Source organism: Diabrotica virgifera, chromosome 1 (genome assembly GCF_917563875.1).
Source record: "Diabrotica virgifera virgifera chromosome 1, PGI_DIABVI_V3a".
In the NCBI taxonomy this organism is placed as follows: domain Eukaryota; kingdom Metazoa; phylum Arthropoda; class Insecta; order Coleoptera; family Chrysomelidae; genus Diabrotica; species Diabrotica virgifera.
The window spans coordinates 285,030,020-285,054,070 of record NC_065443.1 but is presented as its reverse complement, the minus strand read 5'-3'; the positions used below and the strand labels follow the sequence as shown (position 1 = coordinate 285,054,070).

At 32.4% G+C, this 24,051-nt stretch overlaps 1 protein-coding gene across 1 annotated transcript in view; it reads right to left on the bottom strand.

The window, feature by feature from the left end:
• The window catches only part of LOC114330466 (angiotensin-converting enzyme-like), a 537,413-nt gene that overhangs the window by 15,558 nt on the left and 497,804 nt on the right, over window positions 1–24,051 (bottom strand). Inside the window, exon 35 of the mRNA XM_050663676.1 lies at window positions 1,689–1,831. Within this exon, the coding sequence (XP_050519633.1) occupies window positions 1,689–1,831 (143 nt within the window). The remainder of the gene's footprint in view (window positions 1–1,688; window positions 1,832–24,051) is intronic.

The window sequence follows — 24,051 nt, the reverse complement described above, 5'->3', positions numbered from 1 at the left end:
ATTCCTTCGTCACTGTACCAGGTAGAATGACAAATGAGGTGTCAAATGAAAGCCTATAATCCAAGGATGGTACTAAAGATGAGAAGTTTGACATAGGCTGTCTATCCGCCTGTCCGTACGACCTGATATAGTGATGGAGGAGTTATATTCGCGGACAGACAGACAGACGGACAGACAACCTAGGTCTAATTTCTCACCTTTACTACTATCCTTGGATTATAAACTTTCAGTTGACTCCTCATTTGTCATTATACCTGGTATAGTGACGGATGAGTTATACTCGCGGTCGGACGGACAGACAGCCTATGTCAAACGTCTCATTTTTAGTACCATCCTTGTATTATAAGCTTTCATTTGACACCTCATTTGTCATTCTACCTGGTATAGTGACGAAGGAGTTATATTCGCGGTCGGACGGACAGACGGACAGACAGCCTATGTCAAATTTCTCACCTTTAGTACCATCCTTGTATTATAAGCTTTCATTTGACACCTCATTTGTCATTCTACCTGCTATAGTGACGGATGAGTTATATTTGTGGTTGGACGGACAGGCGGACAGACAGCCTATGTCAAATTTCTCACCTTTAGTACCATCCTTGTATTATAAGCTTTCATTTGACACCTCATTTGTCATTCTACCTGGTATAGTGATGAAGGATTTATATTCGCGGATGGACGGACAGACAGCCTATGTCAAATTTCTCACCTTTAGTACGATCCTTGTATTATAAGCTTTCATTTGACACCTCATTTGTCATTCTACCTGCTATAGTGACGAAGGAGTTATATTCGCGGTCGGACGGACAGACGGACAGACAGCCTATGTCAAATTTCTCACCTTTAGTACCATCCTTGTATTATAAGCTTTCATTTGACACCTCATTTGTCATTCTACCTGGTATAGTAATGGAGGAGTTATATTCGGGGTCAGACAGACAGACGGACAGACAACCTAGGTCTAATTTCTTACCTTTAGTACTATTCTTGGATTATAAGCTTTAATTTGACACCTCATTTATTTATAAATATAATTTATATTTACCTAGTATAATGACGGAGAAGTAAATGTTATTATTCTATTATTCTTGTAGGTATATTTAACATTGAAATTATGAAAGAAATATATAGAAAACAGCATGGCAACACTGTGATGCACAAACATAAAAATGCAGCCACATTCAGCTGTGCCAGCTGTGCGTTACATAGGGTGCTTTAAAATCCAAGATGTCCAAAGAATCTAACCATTTCGGTACAAATTTTTAAAAATTTAAGTTTTCGTTTTTTGCCTCTCCTGTAAAATCGCTAAAAATGAGCTAAAAACTTGTTCGATGGGGGTGTCGAATTTTCGTGGATTTTATGGCTTCTTTCAATTCTCTGGAAGTGGTTGTCGTGTATATTTAGTGTTCTACTGATCGCTTGAAGTTTAAAGTTGACAGAAAAAAAAATAATAAATAATAAAAAATATACTTATAGACTAAAGACAATATTAGGGGGTCCATGGCCGCGTTGACCCATCTCTGTATCCGCGCCTGATCGTAATTTTAGAAATGTAAGATTCACAAACTCATCCGGCATGTCCTACTCCTATCACTATTTTTGATGTTTAATCGATATTATGCGAAACCTTGTAGAATGGTACAATATCGTTCTTATGCCTTAAAACAAAATCTAAAAGAAGATCTTACCTGTTCTTAAGTTCTCATTTCTGAGCCAGTCTTCCAAAGGTCTGAAGTATTCCCTCAATGCCCTTCCATCCAGTCTGCTTTCTCCTGTAGCCTGAAACAAAACGTCTCTCCAGGATTGAGAAGAACCTTTTTCCATAATTTGCCTAGAAAAATATAAAAAAAGATACATTTAAAAATTTTGTGTACACATGGGATACTGTAACATGACGATAATATAGTTTTACAGACAAAGAAGAGATATGCAAATATCTCTTCTTATACTTATATCTATAAATACGTTAAGAACTTCAGACCAATAGGTTAAAACAATTTCAAAATATCGTTTTGAGTTTTCTAATCTTGAACGAAATCAATCGTTTCTTTTTTTAACCTTCCGATGACTAACCTTTTTTTGTTACACGGATGACCAAGGGGGGGGGGGGGGAAATGACCCCAGGTCAAAAATGTCAAAAATGACAATTAACAAAAAAATGAAGTTTTTTTTATGGCATGGACTTTATGTCATTCAGCCAGTCCCAACATGAGTATTAGTGTCATGTGTAGTGTGTATGTTGAGTAAGTGTCTTGTTTCTTTGCAAAGTCGACGTCATCACCGTAAAACTACTTGGAATTCCACATAATAGACGCTATTTTACTAGCCATCAACTTTAGAATATATTTTTTATTCGTAAAATATAGGGAATTTTTTTATTTCAAAATATGAGGATATCTTCTGAAGCTATTTTCTTGTGGCATTTTTACAATTTTAACTATTTATAATGGGAAATAAGCCACAATATTGTTAAAAAATGATTTTTTATTAACGTTTCGACGCCCAAATCGGGTGCCGTTGTCAAAATACAAAATACTATTAACATAAACAAAAATGTTGTTGCTTAGTAAAAATACAATATGAGGACAAAATTACAGATCTAATTACAAATGGACCTTATACCAAATTAACGAAGGATCCAACGAAAACACTGGAAAACAAAGTCTATAAAACTTTATTCAAATTTAAAAATGATCTAACATACTATCAAAGAAAATTAATGACACCTCATTACAGTAAGTCACCACATTTTTATGGACTGCCGAAAATTCATAAAGCGAACATACCACTTAGACCCATTTGTAGTACCATTAGTTCTCCTTGTAGTGAACTATCAAAATTTTTATTAAACATTATAAAAAAATGAACATCCCATTTGACCCTAGGTTGATGGAAGACCAAACAAATTGGAAGAAAGTTGTACAGTCAGCCAGGACCCACCCAGGGTTGTAGCGCTACGTGATGATGATGATGATTCATTTAGTAGTTCACGTTGTTTCCATATTTCTATTACTTATTAATTTGTATACAGGGTGTGGTATTAGTGCGAGAAAGTTCAATTATTCAGTTGTCCTAAGCGGTACGAAATAAATGATTTAGTTAAAAGTTGTAACATGGATAAGACTATACATTGAAAATATTTTCAAATATGCAAGGCCACTCATATTGACTGGGCGAAACAATTTTTTTTAATGGAACACCATATATATATTTTTCTATTTTTGAACTCCTCTCAATGTTCTCGTTTTCGCAAAGTAAGATTTTGTAATATTATATGGTGTAGATTAAAAGACTACCTACGTTTTTTTATTAATGTCGTAGCAATATCCACCATCTACACACGTGGCAATAACACCCTCTAGAATTGTAGATATTAGATATCAAAAAACTTTTAATATAGTTCATAAATATATTCCATAAATATATCCAAAATGATGAACATAGCGAATCCTTTAATTTTGGTATACCTATTATACAGGATTGGTCTTAACTTGGAATGGGTATTTTCTGAGTTTTCTTATAGTCCAGAGAAATAAGATTTTCTCGTGACACATCCCCCTCCAGGCCGAAACCAAATTTTTTGAGTAGTATGGGCATCTATATTAATAACCTATATGTTTCCTGCAGCCGATTTTGATGATATACATAGTTATCAACAAATGAAGAACAAAAAACATTAAATTTTGGCTTTTTGTCTATTATAAAAGAGTAAAGCATTCTAAACAAATTTGAGAATAAGAAACTCATAAATCATATAAAAAGCTTCAACTTGGCGTTCGCTGAATATGTCTATCCTTATTTGTTGCTTAGAAAATTGCAAAATAAATCATACATTTTGAGATTTTATAAATGTTCATAACTTATTTAAAAATTAAGTTAGAACCTTCTTATTACACGGAATGCTGAGACTTCTTGTGCTTAAATTATATTTTAAATTTCAAAGCAATTGGTCAAATAGTTTAAAAGTTTTTTAATTTGTTTTTCCCAAATTCATTTTTTTTGCAACACTATAAGTCAGAAAATTATCAGGTTACAGTAACACTTCGGACAGTTTATGAAAGAAGAATACTTACACTATTAAGCTAATTAAAAAAAATGACAAAAAGTAATTTTAAACAGTGTAAAAACATGTTGATTTGTGTTGTTTTTGTGTTGTTTTTTGCAAAAAAATGTCGATTTTTCGCGTACTTATAAACAATTAGAATAACTTTTTTACCGTTACCCATAGAATTATAGAATTTTTTTTCATATTTAGAAAGACTGAATTTTTTATACATATATATAATTTTGCAATATTTAGAATTACTTTTTGTCATTTTTTTTTAATTAAATTAATAGTGTAAATCTTCTTTCATAAACTATCCAAAGTATTACTGTAACTTCATCATTATAAAAAAAATTAACTTGGGATAAACCGATTTAAACTATTTGACCAGTTTTTTTTTTAAATTTAGGGTATGATGTAAGCACCAGAAGTCTCAGCATTCCGTGTAATAAGAAGGTTCTAAGTTAGTTTTTACATAAGTTATGAATATTTATAAAAACTCAAAATTTATGATTTATTTTGCAATTTTCTAAACAACCAATAAGGATAGACATATTCAGCGAACGCCATATTGAAGTTTTTTATACGAATTATAAGTTTCTTACTCTCAAATTTGTTTAAAATGCTTAACTTTTTGGTAATAGACGAAAAAGGCAAAAATTTAACGTTTTTGATATTCATTTGTTTATAACTATGTATATCATCAAAATCAGCTGCAGCAAACACATAGGTTATTATTATAAATATCCATACTACTCAAAAAATTTTGTTTCGGCCTGGAGGGGGTTGTGTCACCAACAGGATATTTTTTTCCTTATTTCTCTGAACTATTAAATGAAACACAATATAGTCTTGTTATTTTATGGTAATTTGTAAATTTGAGTAGAATGAGAAAATCATTGTCACCACGGAGGCCTACTTTGCAAACCTCGAGAAAATGTATTTTTTTGACGAGTTAACTCTTTCGTTCACGAATTAAATTTCTTTAAGCTAAATTTGCAACATAACGAGAATGATTATTTTGAGAATATTTGATATTAGTTTTAAATTTTCCAAATGCACAGTTAGGTCACTACAAGATGTCTTCATTTGAGGACATCGTGAGCCAATGGAGTGAATATATTAGATATATTTTTTAAAATACTACTGACAAAAATCTAAAGTATTTTATTCAATAAGTAATAGATGGTATCTTACAAAACAATTTTTTTCTGTACTTATACAGTGATGAACATTGCATTTGTCGCATGTTGTTCGTGATTTGCCATTACAACCAGGCAATTTATATCTGGATGCATTAGGTTTATCATCGTGTATAGGCCAACGATAAAATCAATCTAGTAATATACTTCTTGGACAGGTCGCGTTTTTATATTCACCTAAAAATTAATTTTTCCGTTGACTTACAATGTCCACAAACGAGTACACGCTTTTCAGAAAATCCGTGACAGCTAATTTTACGCAAAATCACTATTAACGATAATTTTTTAACAAAGTCCACTATTTATCAACACCATATTCAATACCAATTATCGTTCACATTTAAAACGAACGAAACTCAAATGAATTGGCGCTCTATAAACCAGTCATAAGTAATTATAGAAACCTATATTTCAACAAACTAAATATTTTGTTCTAAAGCTGTTAGATGGCATAACAAGTACTCATTGGACGAAATAGAATATCCATAATCGGGGACAATGTGTTGTAAGAACAAATGGAGCTACACACAAAAATTATAGAATAGGTTGTCCTCAATTGTGAACACAACTCAAAATAGATTAAATATATTTAATAATGCTTTAAAAAAACGTTAAAATTCTCCTACCATAAGCAAAAACTATATTTTAATTATACCCTCGTGTTGAATAATTTTGATGCCCTCGGTAGGTGTTACCATTTTTTTTTGAGACACGCGCCGATAATTCCACAGAAAATAGCGTGCGTTCTTCAGTTTAGTAGGATCTTATAGTCCGTTAGTTACGTAAACCCATACACTTGTCTTTGAAGAATTACGACAATATTTGTAATAGCTTTCTATGCGGACACACTGACTAGTATATCGTAGTAGGTGAGGCCATCTAGATCCATAACACTGTGTTTCGTAACGTGCTTCCTTTGTTACCGCAAGTCGTTTGATTTCCATAATATTATTAAAAAGCGGATATTTATTGTCATTTTCATAATTCTTCGTAAATCTAGATAAAAAAATGATTGAATATTTATTTATCGTTTTTTGCATTATTCTTGCATATCTATATACTTCTTATTATTCTTGGTATCTACGCATAAAAATGACCTGAATGGGCATTCAATGTGAATGTGATCCTATAGATTAAAAAAAAGATTTATTTTGCCATTCATCGTCATATTTATTATCTACACTCCTATCGGAGTGATTGCCGTCCTCTTCGGGCTCCACCGATTCATTTGTCGCGGAGAATCAGTCTTCATTATCATTTTGGTTTTACAACTGGTTGTGTAACTTGGCGTCCTCTAGAATATTTATCCGGTCGTTCCTGTTTTTTCTTATGGTTACCCATTCTCTAACTCATATCTTCTTGAAGTCCGCAATTATCTGGTTCTTCCATTACATTTTCGGTCTGTCTGATACTGGTCTCCATTTGGTCATTTTTTGATAACTACATATGGATTTCTTCTTTCTATGCGTCCTATCCATCTGAGTCTCTGTGTCGTAATAAATTTGATGATATTTTCTCCTTTCAAAAGTTCTCTTACTTTGTAGTTCAATAGTTCTCTAATTTCATGATTACCAAGTTTCATGGGCCTCCTATTCTTCGAATGATTTTTTCTCTCTAGGATCTTCAGTCTAATTTCTGCTATGTAAAGTTTCAGTTCTGACTAAGCTCTTAATCTTTGAGGAAGTTGTTGTGTTTCCAGTAGGTTCTGTTTCCTGTCAGGATTCTTCTATTGATTATTATGCGTCTATCATTAGTTCCATTAACTGACACCCAAAAATATTTAAACTTTTCAAAGTTATATTCGCCAATATTTAACCTTACCACATTAAGTTGCCTCATTATATTTATAGTGAGGCAAGTTTAAGAGAAATCGTTAGAATACAACAAACCGGCATATTTATGTTTCGACGACCTTAAGAAAGCATTTGATAAGGTCAAATTAAAGGACGTTGTCCATTTGTTATACTCAAGATACAGTTGAGTCCCTGAATTTTTGCCCGTGCGTCATCATTTAAAGCATACGAAATAAGTCGATGATAAGTCGGAAATTGACATTTACTAAACGCAACAGCAAGTGACAGTAAGTGACTTGCTGTTGCGTTTAGTAAATTTAAATTTCCGACTTATCATCGACTTATTTTGTATGCTTGAAATGATGACGCACGGGTAAAGATTCAGGGACTCAACTCTATGTACCTCTAGGAATAATTAAAACGATCGAAAACATCTACCAGAACAGCACAATAAAAGTAAAAGTAGAAGATGAACTAACTGACCCAATTGAAGCCACCAATAGGATAAGACAGGGGGATTCCTTGAGTCCTTTATTGTTCAACCTAATCATGGATTAAATGATAAAAAAAGTATGAACTAAAAAAGGATACCAAACGGGAGAAAAACAACTTAAAATATTCTGCTATGCAGAAAATGCAATACTAATCTCTCGAAGTGAAGAGGATTTACAACGTATGCTGCATCAATTTAACATTACCGCCAGAAAATTTAACATGTTAATTTCCCCAAAAAAGACAAAATGGTTATAACAGCAAATCCAATATTTAAGATATAAATTCTCTATGGGAGAGAGCTAGAAGTACATATATACGACGGAGATGCAAGGTGGACAACATTAATAATTTTGTAAGAAACAGCAGAATAGAATGGAATGACCACATAAGCCGAATGACAAGAAAGAGAGTAGTCAGGACAGCGAGAGAAGGTTCCCCAATAGGAAGACGATCAGTGGGACGACCATGAAAACAATGGAACGACAACTTACTAGAGAAACATTGAAAAAACAGAGTCATGTCTATACATATAGAAGAAGAAGAAGAAGAAGACATTAACTGTATTTTTCTTGAGTATATTAGGTATTTTGTTTTACTTTGATTTATTGCCAAACCTGTTGGATGTGTCCTTGCACAACTTCGCAAATTCATCATTTAGGTTTCTGCTAATCTATGCTATGTCAGCAGCGTATGCCACAAGTTGCGAAGTCGATGCTATAATTATTTTACCTTTTATTTCGGTAGATCTTATTGATCCTGATATAGCCACATTAAAAAATAGTGACGTTTAAGAGAGTCGCTCTGTTGAACTCCAGTGTTGCTATTTCTGTATTTTGGTATATACCGTCATGTGTTATAATTGCCGCCGTCGATCCTTCCATTGTCATTTTCGCAAGCTTTATGAGTCTTTTTGGGATATTTAGGTATTTCATGTCTTATTTTAGGTCGGGACTTATTACGCTGTCGTAGGTGATACTGTGGTAAGTGAGGCCATCTAAATCCATAACACTGTGTTTCGTAACGAGCTTCCTTTTTACTGCAAGTCGTTTGATTTCCATAATATTATTAAAAAGCGGATACTTATTCTCATTTTCATAATTCTTCGTAATTCTAGATAAAAAATTATTATTAATATTAATTTATCTTTTTTTGCATTATTCTTGGTATCTACGCATAAAAATCACTTGAATGGGTGTTGAATGTAATTGATCATGTAGATTATAAAAACAAGTTTTGTTGTGCTATTATTAATCAATTTTTAATACTTGTAGTTTAAATTAGCATAAAAGCATCCGTGTACAAAAACTATAAATAAAAACTCATTGAAAATCTATCCTTTTTCTTCTTAGGCTCCTATCGTCCATTTTTGTATATAGGCCTACATCGACTCCTTCCATCGATCTCTATCCTGAGCAACATACTTCCAATTTATTCCGGTTATTTTTTTAATGCCATCTACAAATCTCATGTGTGGTGTAGCTCTTGGTCGTCTGTCGTTTTACGGTCTTCAATGTTGTACTGCAGCGTTCCAACGTTGAATTTTTATCTAGCAGTGTGACCTGCGAAGCTCCATTTAAGTTTTGCAACGTTTGTTGTTATGTCCTGGACTTTTGTTTTTGATCTAACCCAGTCGTTCCTCTTTTTATCTGACAGTCGTATACCTAACATTGCTCTTTCCATTGCTCTTTCTGTTGTGGCTAGTTTATTCATATTTGCCTTGGTTAGGGTCCAGGTTTGACATCCATATGTCATGATAGGAAGGATGCACTGGTTTAACACTTTGCTCCTCAAGTATTGGAATATTTTGCGGTTCTTAAGTATCCAACTAAGTTTTCCAAATCCTGCCCATGCTAGTCTTGCTCTCCTGGTAATTTCCGCACTTTGGTTCTCTTTGTCAAGTTTCAGGATTTGGCCTAGGTAGATATATTCCTGGACTTTTTCTATCTCACTGCCATTTATAGTTATACGTCTGGGGTCATCCGTGTTTGTCACTATTTTTGTTTTTCTCAAGTTCATTTTCAGGCCGACGTATTGGGAGCTGCCTGCGAGTTCCTCCATCATAATTTGCATTTCCTCGAATGAGCTCGCTATAATCACAATGTCGTCAGCGAATGTGAGGTGGTTTAGCTTCTTGACATTAACTTTAATGCCATAGGTTGACCAATTTGTCGTTTTAAAGACGTCTTCTAGGGCTAGGTTGAAAAGCTTTGGCGATATTACGTCTCCTTGTCTCACGCCTCTCTTAATGGGGATGGAATTTGTATTTTCGTCTAGTTGTACTATCATAGTTGCATTTTCATACAGTAGGAAAAATGAAAGAATACCCATAAACGAACATATAAAACACGCTGTATTTTCCTGTAACCGTGTCACACAAAAAATTGGCCAGCGCAAGTACATGTAATAATTATTGTTACATGTACTTGCACTGGACAATTTTCTTTGTGACACGGTGACAGGAAAATACAGCGTGTTTTATATGTTCGTTCATGGGTATTCTTTCATTTTTCCGACTGTATATATTATGTATTAGCTGTCTATATCTCGAATCTATTCTACAATTATTATTAGCTTGTTCTATGGCCCACATCTCTATACTATCAAACGCCTTTTCATAGTCTACGAAAGCAAGAAATACGGGTAGTTGGTATTCATTTGCCTTCTCTATCAATGTTCTCATTATCAGCAGATGGTCTGATGTATCCTTTGCGGAAGACAGCCTGTTCCACTGGTTGGTAACTGTCCATTTTATAGGTTAATCGGTTGTTAATAATTCTCATAAATAGTTTGTATACTTGACTGAGCAACGATATAGGTCTATAATTCTGTAGGTCACATTTGTCCCCTTTTTTGTGTAAAAGTATTACTAGACTTTCGTTCCAGTCTTTAGGGATCTTGCTGTTATGGAGACATTTATTAAATAGCTCTGTTAATATGGGGATTGTTACTGTTTTGCTTGTTTTCAAGAGCTCGGCAATTATACCGTCATGTCCTGGAGCTTTATTATTTTTTAGATCTTTTAAAGCTCTTTCTATTTCGAATCCCTTTATATTTGGTAGTACTTCTGATCCCACGTTTTTTATTTTGTTTTTGACGTTCATTTTGATGATTTTTTGACGCCCAGTGCGGGTCTTAGACATTTTAAGCCTCTGTTGTTTTCAATGACTCGCTCTATTAAATTCTCGTTCCATTTTTGTATGTCGCGTTTTAGTTATTTTCTAATTGTTTTATTGTTATATGTACTCTTGAGTATGGCGTTTGTTTTGCGCTAGTAGTTGTCTTCTTTCCGTCATTAGTTATTTGGTTCCGTTGCTTATTTTGTCTTCTTTAGTCCTTGATTTTTGCGACCTGTAGTCCGGCTTCGAGAAGGTTCTTATTTATGTTTTTGTTAATTTCGTCGATTTGATCTTGATTATGTAAAGGATCATATTCGAACTTATCCGCTAAGATCTCTCGGAATTGCTCTTCATTTGTTTTTATTTTAAAGGCATCTATTGGCGTTGTTTTTTTAAATATTCTTTTTCTCTCTTCTTTCATGTTAATATTTATTTTTGCTCTAACTATACGATGGTCACTACCCGTTGTTACGTTGTTTATTGTTGTTACGTCTTCAAATATTCTTTTGTTGTTTGAGAGAAAATAGTCTATTTCATTTTTGGTGGTTCCGTTAGGTGCAACCCATGTCCACTTTATGTTAGGTTTCTTTTTGTAGAAGGTATTCATAACATACATGTTTTCTTGTTCCAGAAATTCCATACGTTTTTCTCCCCTTGTGTTTCTTGTGCCGAATCCAAAATTTCGAATCTTGCTTTCAGAGTCGTCAATCTTACTTCCAATTTTGGCGTTAAAATCTCCCATTATTATTATTTTGGATTCTCTGTTGGTGTCTATAGCTTTTTTAAGATCTTCGTAAAAAGTATTTATTTCTTCATCAGTTGCTTTTTCAGTTGGAGCATAAACTTGGACAATCTTTAATTTGGTTTTTCGATTTAGTTTTAAAATCATGTATGTAACTCTGTCTGAGATGCTGTCAATTATTTGAATTTGTGATTTTCTCTTCTTGTTGATTAAGAAACCCCTATGTTCTTGAACCCTATGTTCTTTAATTTAATCATTAATGAAATCATCAAAAGCTTAAAGTACAGAATTGACAATAAAGCCGTAAAAATATTCTTTTACGCAGACGACGCAATATTAATAGCACAAGGTAAAGATAGCCTGCAAAAATTAATCCACAGGTTTAACATATGACCAAAGAATTTAGTATGATTATTTCATCTCATAAAACTAAAACAATAGTAATCAGTAAAGAATCAATCTGATGTAAAATAGAAATTGATATCATCAGTATTGAACAAATAATGGAAATAAAATACCTTGGCACTGCATTGTCCAACTATAGACATCTGGACAAAAAAGTAAGAAATCAAGTACAAAAAGCAAATACATCGAAACCGACATATTAGCACTGAGGTGAAGTCAAGAACGTATAAAGCCAGTGTACGACCAATAATAACAAAACCCGATAAATCCACAACACAAAGACAACTGGAAACGGCAGAGATGAGAGTAGTAATGAGAAGAATTACAAAAAATACGCTGAGAGGTGGAAAGAGGGGTGAAGACATTAGCAGAAAATGTAACGTTCAGTGTATAAAGGAATGTACACTAAATAGAAAAAAGAATAGAATAACCATATAAGCTCAATGGGAGAGACACGTATGGTCAAAATAGACAGAAACAAATCAACAATCGGTAGTAGAATGATCGGCCGAAAAATCTGTAGAAGTATCGTACAAAAGATGCAATCTTCCATAGAGGTGTCAATCCTCCAATAAACAAACAGAACTGATTATAAAGAGGAAGACGAAGCAGAAAACGAAGCAGAAGACGAAGAAGAAGAAGAAGAAGAAGAAGAAGAAGAAGAAGAAGAAGAAGAAGAAGAAGAAGAAGAAGAAGAAGAAGAAGAAGAAATATATAAACTATTATTCTCTAAAATTTATAGACTAAGAGCCGCTATAGGTGAAATTTCTTAATAATTTTGAAAACGTTTGAACGCTGTGCCGTCACTATTCAATGGCGCATGCGTCGACACTGGCGCATCAAACTTTCCACTTATGGACGGGATAAATAAATTAAAAGTTACCCTTCCTCACTACCAGAATTAAATTTTTTTCATTTTTTAACTTTTATGTGCTTAACACATCAGATTCACCGTAATTCTGACCCACCACTCCCTTCCCCCTGCCCCCTCATCAAAAACTTCATTTTTCGTTTTTATTTTTTTTTAGTGGGATGCAATCATTTTTAAAATTTCAAAAAATTCACACGCATGGTTAAGGCTATTCATAAAACATGTTTTTATAGACCCGTAGGTTGAGAGTACATAGCCTCAAAAAATTAAAAAGAAATTTTTTGGAAAAAAGCGTATATTTTTTCTTTGGGGATAGCTGTATCTTGCCACTTTCAAAAGTCCGAAAAACTGTTTTTTAGAGGGTTTTTGGGGATTTTCCCTATTTTATAGATTTCATACTATTATATCATAATAGATCAAATCACTTTTGTTATAGGTTATATGTAAATTGAAGTAACTGGGTCCTTTAGAACATTTAAAAATGGGAGAAACACGTTCAACCCCCATTAAAAAACAGTTTTTTGAATATTTGAAGGTTGCCAGCGTTACGAAAAAATCTAAAAAAAATTCGAAAAATAGTGTTTGATAAAATACATAAGATTAAGAAAAAATTAGACCTGCAGCTACCTCCAAAATATAGTTTATATGCTTTTTCCATAAAATTTTTTGTTTAAATTTTTTGAGGTTATTTACACTTAACCTACGGGTCTATAAAAAATAGACATGTTTTATAAAAGCCTCAGCTATGCCTGTGAATTTTTTGAAATTTTAAAATTGATTGCATCCCACCAAAAAAAACGAAGAATAAAGTTTTTGATGACGGGGCAGGGGGAAGGGAATGGTGGCTTAAAATTACGTCGAATCTTTTGTGGTAATCACATATAACTTAAAAAATGAAAAAAATTTAATTCTGGTAGTGAGGGAAGATAACTTTTAATTTATTTATCCCGTTTAAAAGTGGAAAGTTTGATGCGCCACTGTCGACGCATGTGCCATTGAAAAGTGACGGCACAGTGTTTAAACGTTTCCTTTTAGGTTCTACTATTTAAGTTATAGAATCTTATCGTGCCTAAAATGATTAAGAAACTTCACCTATTATATAGCGGCTCTTAGTCTATTACTCATCCCTGTGTATATTAATCTCAGTCATTGTCCAGCTTAAACACCATTTGCAGATCGAAACCGCAAAACGGTCAAATTAGATTATAATAAAACAACTCGACCGCTTAATCGATCTCTACAATCAAGATCTTTATCGTTAGATTCAAATCACGTCCTCACGGATCTAACTAACGCTAGTACATGTGAAACACGCCGTACAATAATTCTTTTCCATACCGAATCGGTCGTACATTTGAAGCAAAAAGTGAAAGTGAATCTATTTCACCATATCTGGTTGATCTAGAATAATATATTGGCAGTAGTGAAGAACTGGAATGAAAAATTAGGGCATTTGTTTGCAAAAAACGTTTAAAGTAGAGTTCTCTTCCGCGCCGATTAGAATTAAGTGTAGGTTTTTTATGAAAAATGTAAAATTTGTATTTACAAGGAAACTTCCTGTAGAATGCGGTGAAATTTAGTAAAATCTGGTCTGAAAATTAATTTACATCATTCGAATAACGTTTTAGTAGGGGAGGAAAGTATGCTAAATTTGCAAATACTCGAGCGTTATGGAAACCTATTGGGTTGTGAAGAGTAGGTCCTAAAACCAAAAAAAGTTAAGTTAAGTTTTCCATAATGTGGGGGACTTTCCATTTTTTAATTTATTTTTCCATTTCCCACAATCGTTTTTTCCGATTATAGCGCCATCTATCCATAATTCGAAAAAAAAAGTCTCGAATAAAAGTTACTTATTTTTACGTAAGGAATCCAAATCTGCAATAAATAATGGGGGCTTCTATAACCCCCCCCCCCCACCTCCGTGGGTGGTCGTTTTTGGTGTCATTCTATAGATTTTTTAAAAATATTTAGTACGTGTATTTTTCAGTTTTTCGATCTGATGTTCATTTCTCGAAATATAGCGGGGTTCGTATTTAAAATTTTAAATTGACCCCCGCCCTTCTCCGTGGGGTGGGGGGGCACGAAAAAAGCGAATATTTCGCAAAACATTCGCTATTTTCGTGAAACTTTGTAACTCACCCATTTACTTACGCTTAATCGTCAGATTTTTTAAATATACATCTTTTGCATGTACTTAACTTACCTTATCTTAATCTGACGATTTTGAGTTTTCTAAGGATAGAGTTTTTTTCCGACCCCCTTAATGAACTCCCCTATCAAGAGCCAATATGTGGTATAGGTACATTTGCAGGGTAAAAGGTTTTTCCCTATGTGATAATCTGACGCGCTCGAGTAACTGCAAATATCCCGGCTTGAGCTCCCCTACCATTTTAATATATACTTGAATTATTTAAGTTCTAGAGCTTATTCCTTTCTTCTTCTTCTTCTTTTCCTTCTTCTTTTTGTATAGAAATGAGTGTCTATTTTTCATTGTGCCACCAATAAGTTGTCATTTCATCATTTTCGTGGTCTTCCCACTAATCGTCTTCCTATTGGGGAACCGTCTTTCGCTGTATTTACTACTTTATTTGGTGTCATTAGGCTTATAAAATAGTTCCCATTCTAATTTGTTTCATAAGGATTTTCATCTCTAGTGTTTCTAACATTATTTTTGTCCTCTCTGTGTCAGATCGTGTTTCTGCCGAGTATGTCATTATTGGTCTGATAACTATTATGCAGTTCATTTCTTTCTCCATAATTTTATTTCTGCATATTGTTTCATTCAGGCAACTTGCGGTTCTATTTGCTCTATTTTCTTGATCTTCTCCTTCCGTGTTGAGATTTCCGAAGCTAGATAGTGTGCTGCCTAGATATTTAAACTTGCATATTGCAACATTACTTTTTAAAGGATCATTATCGAAAGGATGCAGCAGAAAGTCGACAATATTTGAAACAAAAAGGAAAGGTTAAGGAGCAGCCAAATATTGACAATACCTCCTGATTTATAATGGATATACCAAAGCTGGACAGAAGAGATCACATAATTTTTCTACAAGATAGTGAGTGGTTTCCAGTCAGCCAACTATTTTTAGAAGAAATATAGTAAAACGAAACAGAAAGGTAAAAAGTAAACGAAATACAATGAAATTGGAAATGAAATAATAATTTAAAGATAAATAAAAATGTAACGTTATAAAGTTACATTACATTATATTATTGTTCATTGTTTTTAGGAGATTCAACACTGTGTTTTCAATAAAAAAATCAGTTTTGTACAGATATAACATATTTATTTATTAAACATTAAATATTTTCGAATGTATTTGTATCTAAAATAACTAGTGGAAGAAGGAATTCAAGAGATTGGCGTGTTGCATTCGATAATTCATTTTCTTTATACATTAGTAAAGATAAATCCAATTGTACCTGGCGAAGTCACCATTTGTAACGATCGCCTGATGTGAACTTGAGAATAATTATTAGAATATTAATTCTAAAAGATGTTAAACCTATCACCAACAGATCTAGAAATCCATACTACCAGAAACCAAATAGACTTTATTTTAATTAATAAAATATTATATATTCAATAAAATCAGTAAAAACGTTGACCAATGGCTGACTAAATTCAGACCATGTTTTCCCATTCTAAGGGTGTGCTCACTACGGAGACCAAAGGATTATATCTTCGCTCCGACCCTCGCTCCCTGGTATTTATATTCATGAATTCTCGCATATAAAATAATGTATTTATTTTACACAGCGATCGAAACTATATTATCGATCGCTATGTAAAATAAATACATTATTTTAAATGCAAGAATTCACAAATATAAATACTTAGTGAGCACACCGTAACAGTGATATTATACTTACACAAAATCAAAATGTTAAATAAAAATAATAAGCCCAAAAAAGAATTTTATGTGCTTAAAAGAAAAAGCAGATTTGAATAATTGATGAAATACTACACTTTATCAATGAAAGAAGAAGATATAAAAACAATAGTGGACAGTATAAGTTCTTAAGAAACTAGACAGGACTAGAAAACAAATAAAAGCAGCGAAAGAGAGTTGGCTAAATAAGCAGTGTCGGGAAATTGAGAAATAAAGAAAATAATAATGAGAAAAAAAATTGAAAACAAATGAAAAACCTTTGATTGATGAAATGTTAGAGTGGAACAGGACGATTTAAAAACAATAGTGGACTGTACAAGTTCTTTAATAGCAGGACTAGAAAACAAATAAAAGAAGAGAAGAGGAAGCTGAGGGAATTTTACAATTTATTATTCACGACCCATCTGCTCAGCGCGGTAAAGTTCCAACGAGAATGGTTTCCTTCGTACTCCAATCAGAGTAAACATGTAAATCAAAAATGAATAACCATTTGCAATTCCGTTGCAACACGAAACTACAGCTGCATTATATTCTAATTCAATCAGAAAGTGCAGCAAGCACCTCTATCGGTTTCGAAACTTATTATTCTCTCATCGTTGTTTTCAATCTGGTGGGATGTGGAGTAATATTTTATGTGCTATTAGATTGAAAACTTAGTCTTTTGCTAGCAGTTGCCGCTATGGCATCCCTGCCATTTCGTTCGTTGCAATCCGTAACTGCACACCGGGGTTTGTCCTGGTTGGGTAAGAGAGAGCAGCATATGTGCCTCCTGATCAGAGACTAATAAGTTTCGAAACCGGTAGAGGTACTTGCTGTACTCTCTGATTGAACTAGAATATAACGCGGCTGTAATTTCGTGTTGCCACGAAATTGAAATAGTTATTCATTTTTAATTTACATGTTTACTCTGATTGGAGTATTGGAGTCGTGAATTATAAATTGTAAAATTCCCTCATCTTCTTTAGTCTCAACATCTGTTATGGCTTGCAAATTTTAGAAGCCTCGGGGGTGTAACCAGAGAAGGTTTCCATTTTTTCAATCTGGTGGGATATGGAGTAATATTTTTAGTATTATTTTATGTGCTATTATAATAAAAAGTTAGTCTCTAAAAAAATAATGTTCATTGAAAAGTAAAAGAAGACTTGAATGGTAAAATTTTCACAGTTGATCGTATAAATTCCTCTGCTTAATTTTTGCTGTTTTATTTTTATTGGCCATATAGTTTTTTGAAATTCTGTGGTATCCGATTTATTTTTTTATTTTATTTTTCCTTGAATATCGTTTCATTATTCTCAGATGTCTTTATTCCCAATATCACTGAATTATCTCCAAAATAAGTACAATAAATCACATGAAAACAATTTCGGTCAGACGAATTTAAAAACAATCAAAAATATAAGCAATGTATTTTAAAAAGATTACAAGTAGAAACATATCAGAAAGAGGAATATTTAGATTAAAAATAAACAAGAAGGCTATAAACTATATGGTTATAGCAGATACACAAAAGGACTAGAAATATAAGACTTAGAAGTAAATCTACATGCAGGTACTGACTAAATTCCTATGGACCAAACTGAGAGCCGTTCTATTCAGAAACGAGAAAGTTTTCATCTAGATTTAGAGAGAGTTGTCAAAATTTATCAATATATTCTATGACTAAACCATAATTGAAAACAACAAAAGACCACAAAGAATCCAAAAATTCTCACAAAAAAGAAATTTGAAAAAAAAATTATACTATAAGTAAAGGGCTTATCAAAAAAATGATAAGATAAAAATAGTCCAGGAACCGAAGCTTTTCACCTCGCAATTTTTACAGAATGGATCGATTTGCTTGGAAATATTATAACAAGTAGTGGATAGTCCAAAGATTAAAATCTATATGATGGTGAAAGGCGCTTTTACCATGGAGGTGGTTGCCACCCCATCTCGGGGGTGGAAATTTTTTATTATATTTTGACCGCAAAAGTTGATAAAAACATTTATTCTAAGCAAAAAATGTTTTATACATTTTTTTGATAAAATTAAGAATTTTCGATTTATTCGCTATCGAAAGTGTTAGTTTTATGTCGAAAAAATCAATGTTTTTCGATATTACTAATTTACGATTCACTCAATTTTTGCGTAGAAATTTTTATTAAACCAAGTTCTTGCGAATTAAATAACCTACAATTTCATATTAAACATTTTTTCGTATCTCTAATGCTAATTTTTCTATTCTCAAGGAAATTGCATTTGTTACCAAACTACAAAAATTCGTTATTGGCTTTTAGCTCCAGTTTTTTTCAAAACTAATCATTCTAAGCCCGTCGAACTTCTAGAATCTATTAACAACACATAAATAAAGAAGAATGAATAAGGTCAATGACTAAAAACACCGTTTTTTCTTCTTTAAGTTCCATCTTCTATCGAAGGTTGGAAATCATCATGGCAATGCGGACCCTGTTGACTGCCGCTCTAAATAGCTCTGCACTACTGCATTCGAACCATTCCCGTAAGTTTTTAAGTCAGGATGTTCTTCGTCTTCCCACATTTCGCTTTCCTCGGATTTTGCCTTGCATAATAAGCTGTAATAATGAGTATTTTTGCCCTCTCATCACATGTCCCAAAAACACCGCTAACTTACATTATTACGCTTCCAATTGGATTTCTCCTTATTTAAAAAAAAAAGTATTGATTTTTTAACTTTTTTATTTTTTATTTTATAAAATTTCGTAAAAAATAATTTTGTAGGTTTTTACAAGGTTTATAAGCCTATTAATATTAAATCTTTTTAAAGTCCTCAGTCGCAAAAAGAGGTGACTTTAAAAGGGTTGGTGAAGGTGGTTTTTGCATGTTATTACAAGTTTTAATTGTCAATAGCTCACTCAATTTTTACCGTAGAAAAAATTTTTGCATACCATTTTCTTGCAGGGGCGGCCCGTCGGGGTAGGCAAGGTAGGCGCCGCCTACCCTCTTCAAATGTAGTACAATAAAATAAATTATTAATATAAATGACTTATTTCAAAATTGTAATTTATAAATTTTGACACAATATCTACAATAAAATAGCAAAAATTATCCAAATTATTTTTAAAAATATCCAAAAAATTTTCTCCGTAGTTATAATTATTGTACGCTCCTTGTAGTATCAGTAGTACTGTATATATTCTATATTCTCCTTGGTCAGGCACTTGGAAACGTAGCCTGAAATAGAACGACGCCAACACCGAATTGACGTGCGATCTCTCTCTGTTTACGCAAGCAGGCCTGCTGCAGGTCTGCTCGTAGCGACCGTATTCTACGATTTTGAACGGGCGGATAGGCACAGAGTCTTATAGCCGGACCTACAAAATTTTATCAGTTGCTTCTCTTGAGTCTTGTGAAACTGTTTTAAAATAATTGTTTTTTGATTTTGGCTGTTATTAGTAGGTTAAGTATTGAATAAAACTAGGTAGGACAATTTAAATTTGTTTATGAAAACTGAATAATGTGTTATTAGATTATATAGATAATTAAAAATTTAAAGCGAGGTTAATTGTTAACTTATCAATTTATTCGAATAGTAAATTATTATTTGATACATAAATAAAATAAGTAATATTTGACGTTGTTGAAACGTAGGTGTGTTAATTTTATTGGTGGAAAAACTTTAGTCATCGAATATGAATATTTTAAACGATGTAATATGCAGTTTGATCGAGACGCCTTTTTCAAGGCGCCAAAATCAAGAAAGATTAGTAATTATTTCAATGGGCCGGCCTTTACAAAATTTAACAATTTTATCCACAGAGAAGACAAAAGACAATCAACCATTTTCGAGATCGTTTAAAACAATATGGTATGAAAATCATAAATGGCTAAGCGGAAGTTATTTTAAAAATTCACTTTTCTGTTGGCCTTGTCTGTTGCTCTCAAATTTGAAGCAAAATGTTTGGGTGAGTCAGGGATATTCAGATTTGAAAAATTTATCAGCTAGTGTAAAAAAACATGAATCTTCGAAACAACATTTAAACAATTGCTTAGATTTAAAACGGTTATTAAATAAACAAACTACTGACAGTGCTTTCGCTGGACATATTTCTCTATCTAATAAGATATATAATGAAGAAGTTGAAAAAGATTGAAGAAGTTGAAGAAATTGATGTTACAATTCTTTTAGCAAAACAAGAACTTACATTTCGCGGTCGTGATGAGAGCCATAATTCTTCAAACATGGGTAATTTTAAAGAAATTTTTAATTTAGTAGTTAAACGCGATCAGGAAATCCAGGATCATGTTAAAAAATAGAAGGGGTGTTCACGGGTTTGTCAAAAACAATACAAAATGATTTAATAGATTGTCTTGCCGATTACGTAAAAAATGAAATTTCAACAGAAATTAATAAAAGTCAATTTTTTTCTATACTAGCTGACGATACTACTGATATAATCGAAAAATCACAGTGTACTTTAACAATCCGTTTTGTTAACAAAGTTGGTCAGGTAACAGAAAGATTTTTAGGGTTTTTTGATGTTAGCGATAATAGATCTGCAGACGCTCTATATAGTTTAATTTCAAACGTGCTTGAGCCATATGATTACAAAAATAAATTAATTGCTCAATTTTACAATGGTGCAAGTGTAATGGCTGGCTCTTTAAACGGATTACAATCAAAAATTAAAGTAGATGCTCCAAAAGCAATTTTTACACATTGTTGCGCTCATAGATTACATTTAGTATTGCAAGACGGCTCAAAATGTATTACAAACTGTAGGATATTTTTTGTCGCCTACCCGAAGTATATGTGTAGCCTACCCGCATACTGAGGTCACGAGCCGCCACTGTTTTCTTGGAAAATAAATAAGTCACAATTTTATATTTAAACATTTTTTTTGTATCTCCGATGCTAATCTTTCCATTCTGAAGAAAATGCCTTTTTTTTTTCAAATTACAAAAATTCGTAATTCGCTTTTGACTCCATTTTTTTTTAAACTAATCATTCTAAGCCGGTCAAACTTCTAGATCCTATTAATAATACAGAAATAAAGAAGACCAAATATGGTCAATGACTAATTTTAATTAGGATGGTGATTAGGAGGTTGCTTCCAATCATTTTTCGCTGAATAAATTTCGCTTTTCATCATAAGTTACTTAATTTTTGAGCTTAAGACTTTTTTTTCTATTTCTGAAGATAAATATTTTTCAATACTTTAAATTAGTTCAATTAAGTTATCCTCAAAAAATGCATAGTTTTCCCGTCTTTTGACTTTGAAACTACAATATTTAGCATTTGACGAAGAAGTACTAAACATTAATCTAGACTTAAGAGCTAAGCGCTAAGAGATAATCATTTAGAGGTCATAATTTCTTAATTTATAAAATATTCGATGTCGTTTAAAAGAAAAAATGACTAGATAAAATGCAATATACAATAGTGCTGTGAAAAAATGGCGCTCTGTCTATCTTTTGTACCTTCTATTTTGTTGAGGAGGTTAGTCTTCTTTGTAAATCGTTATCAAAAATATTTATCTTTTTCCGATTGCTGACTGTTTCCGTTTACGATCTAAGTGAATTTTTTATAATAGCTATTGTTATGCAGTTCCCGTATAAGGTCGTGTAAATCTAAACACAAAGTAATTTTCAATAAAAAATCGTGCTACAAAATCAATATCGATCTAAACCTTTGGCAATATCACACCTTTTCGTAATTAATTGAACAAAGCTCTTAATTTGGATTTCTTCGCTTTGCCTTATTAAAACTAATAATAATAAATAACCTTCACCGTATCTAGGATACTGAAATAGATAATATTGAAATTAATAGATATCAATTTGGTGATAAATTAATGAGCGAAGTCTTGCGTAATGTTTTGATTTGCAATGAAACAGTTTTTGGTTGTTATTCAAGGTAAGTATGCTATAATGTGTTCAAGAGGTTACCAAATAAGAAAAAAGTAGAGTAAGGGTAAAATTGGGTCGTTGAGGATACCACATGTAATTTCAATCTAAGCTCTTTGTATAAAAAGGTATTATACTAAGGTATTATACATACTAAAATGTTGTCTTGATTATACAGTGCACTGGAATAAGTGTTAAACCCCCTTATTAACTTATTTATTTTTAGGACATAAGCAAAATGGTCGGACAGGTCGATATTTAAAATAATCATAGTATATTATAGCATCAATGTTTCGAGCTTTACTCGATCCCTCTTCAAATGAGAGGCATAACTTTGATTTTTTTAAATGGGAAAGTATATCACGTGACACCCCACTTAAAAGATTTTGAAATACTGATTACAAAAATATATAGGAACACTTTAATCCTTTTTGCGAGCTTAGGTTCAAAATTTCGGTCAAACTCATTTTAAATGCATTCATTTTTTTCGAATCCTGAGAAAACTAGTAAGTATTTTTGAAAAATTTAAACGCAGAATGAAATATTAAAGTGTTATCGAGGGTCCAAAGGCCCTGATAACCTCTATAATGTTTATTTTAATGACTCACAGGGGTGAAAAAAAAAAGAGAGAAAATTTAGTCTCATTTTTAATTTCAAATATATCATTTAAAAGAAACGTTTCCTTTATTCTAAGAGACTTTAGGCACTCCGTCATATAGTCCAGAAAACCACTGAGCATTCGCTAGGAAAAATATTCTGATTCGAATTTTTTGCACAATCTTACACAAAAAGGACCCCTTTTAACAAATTTGCATGCTGCCAGGACCAAAAGTGGGTCAAAATTTTTTTAAATTTTTTAAATTTTTTAAATAAAATTATTTTTGTTTTTTCCCTAAAATTATTTTTTTTTGCATGGAACAAAAAATTTTTTAGGCTTTTTGAATCATTCCAAACAGAAAAGGTCTTTAGTGACATTTCTCTAAAGTTGATAGATTTTCACATTAAGCGATTAAAAATTGAAAAATTGCGAAATTAGCCATTTCAACCCTCAAAAACTATGTGAAAAACCGAAAATTTGAATGCTGCCAAGGTAGGTAGATATTCTTTAGACATCGATTGGTGCAATGCGAAAGAGTTTTTTGCAATACAATATTCAAAACTCCTTTGTTTTTTAATTGCTAATCAAGCGGGCGCGACACCATTTTCCACCGACAGTATGGTGCAAATGAAAGGAATAACTTTGTTTTTTCGTAAACCAGCGACTTTAAGGAAAATCCCGAAACAGGTCGATTTTTATTTTTAAGTTACGATATTGTGGCATATATGGTATACTAGTGACGTCATACATCTGGGCGTGATGACGTAATCGATGATTTTTAAATAAGAATAGGGGTCGTGTGCTAGCTCATTTAAAAGGTTCTTCAATTCTCTATTCAGTAATATAAACATTTATATAATTATTTATACAGGGTGTCCTTCTACATCTTTTTTTATCAAATAATTTAACTTAATAAAAATTTTTTGGACAACATGTATAAATAATTATGTAAATGTTTACATTATTAAATAGATAATTGAAGAACCTTTCAAATGAGTTACAACACGACCCCTATTCTCATTTAAA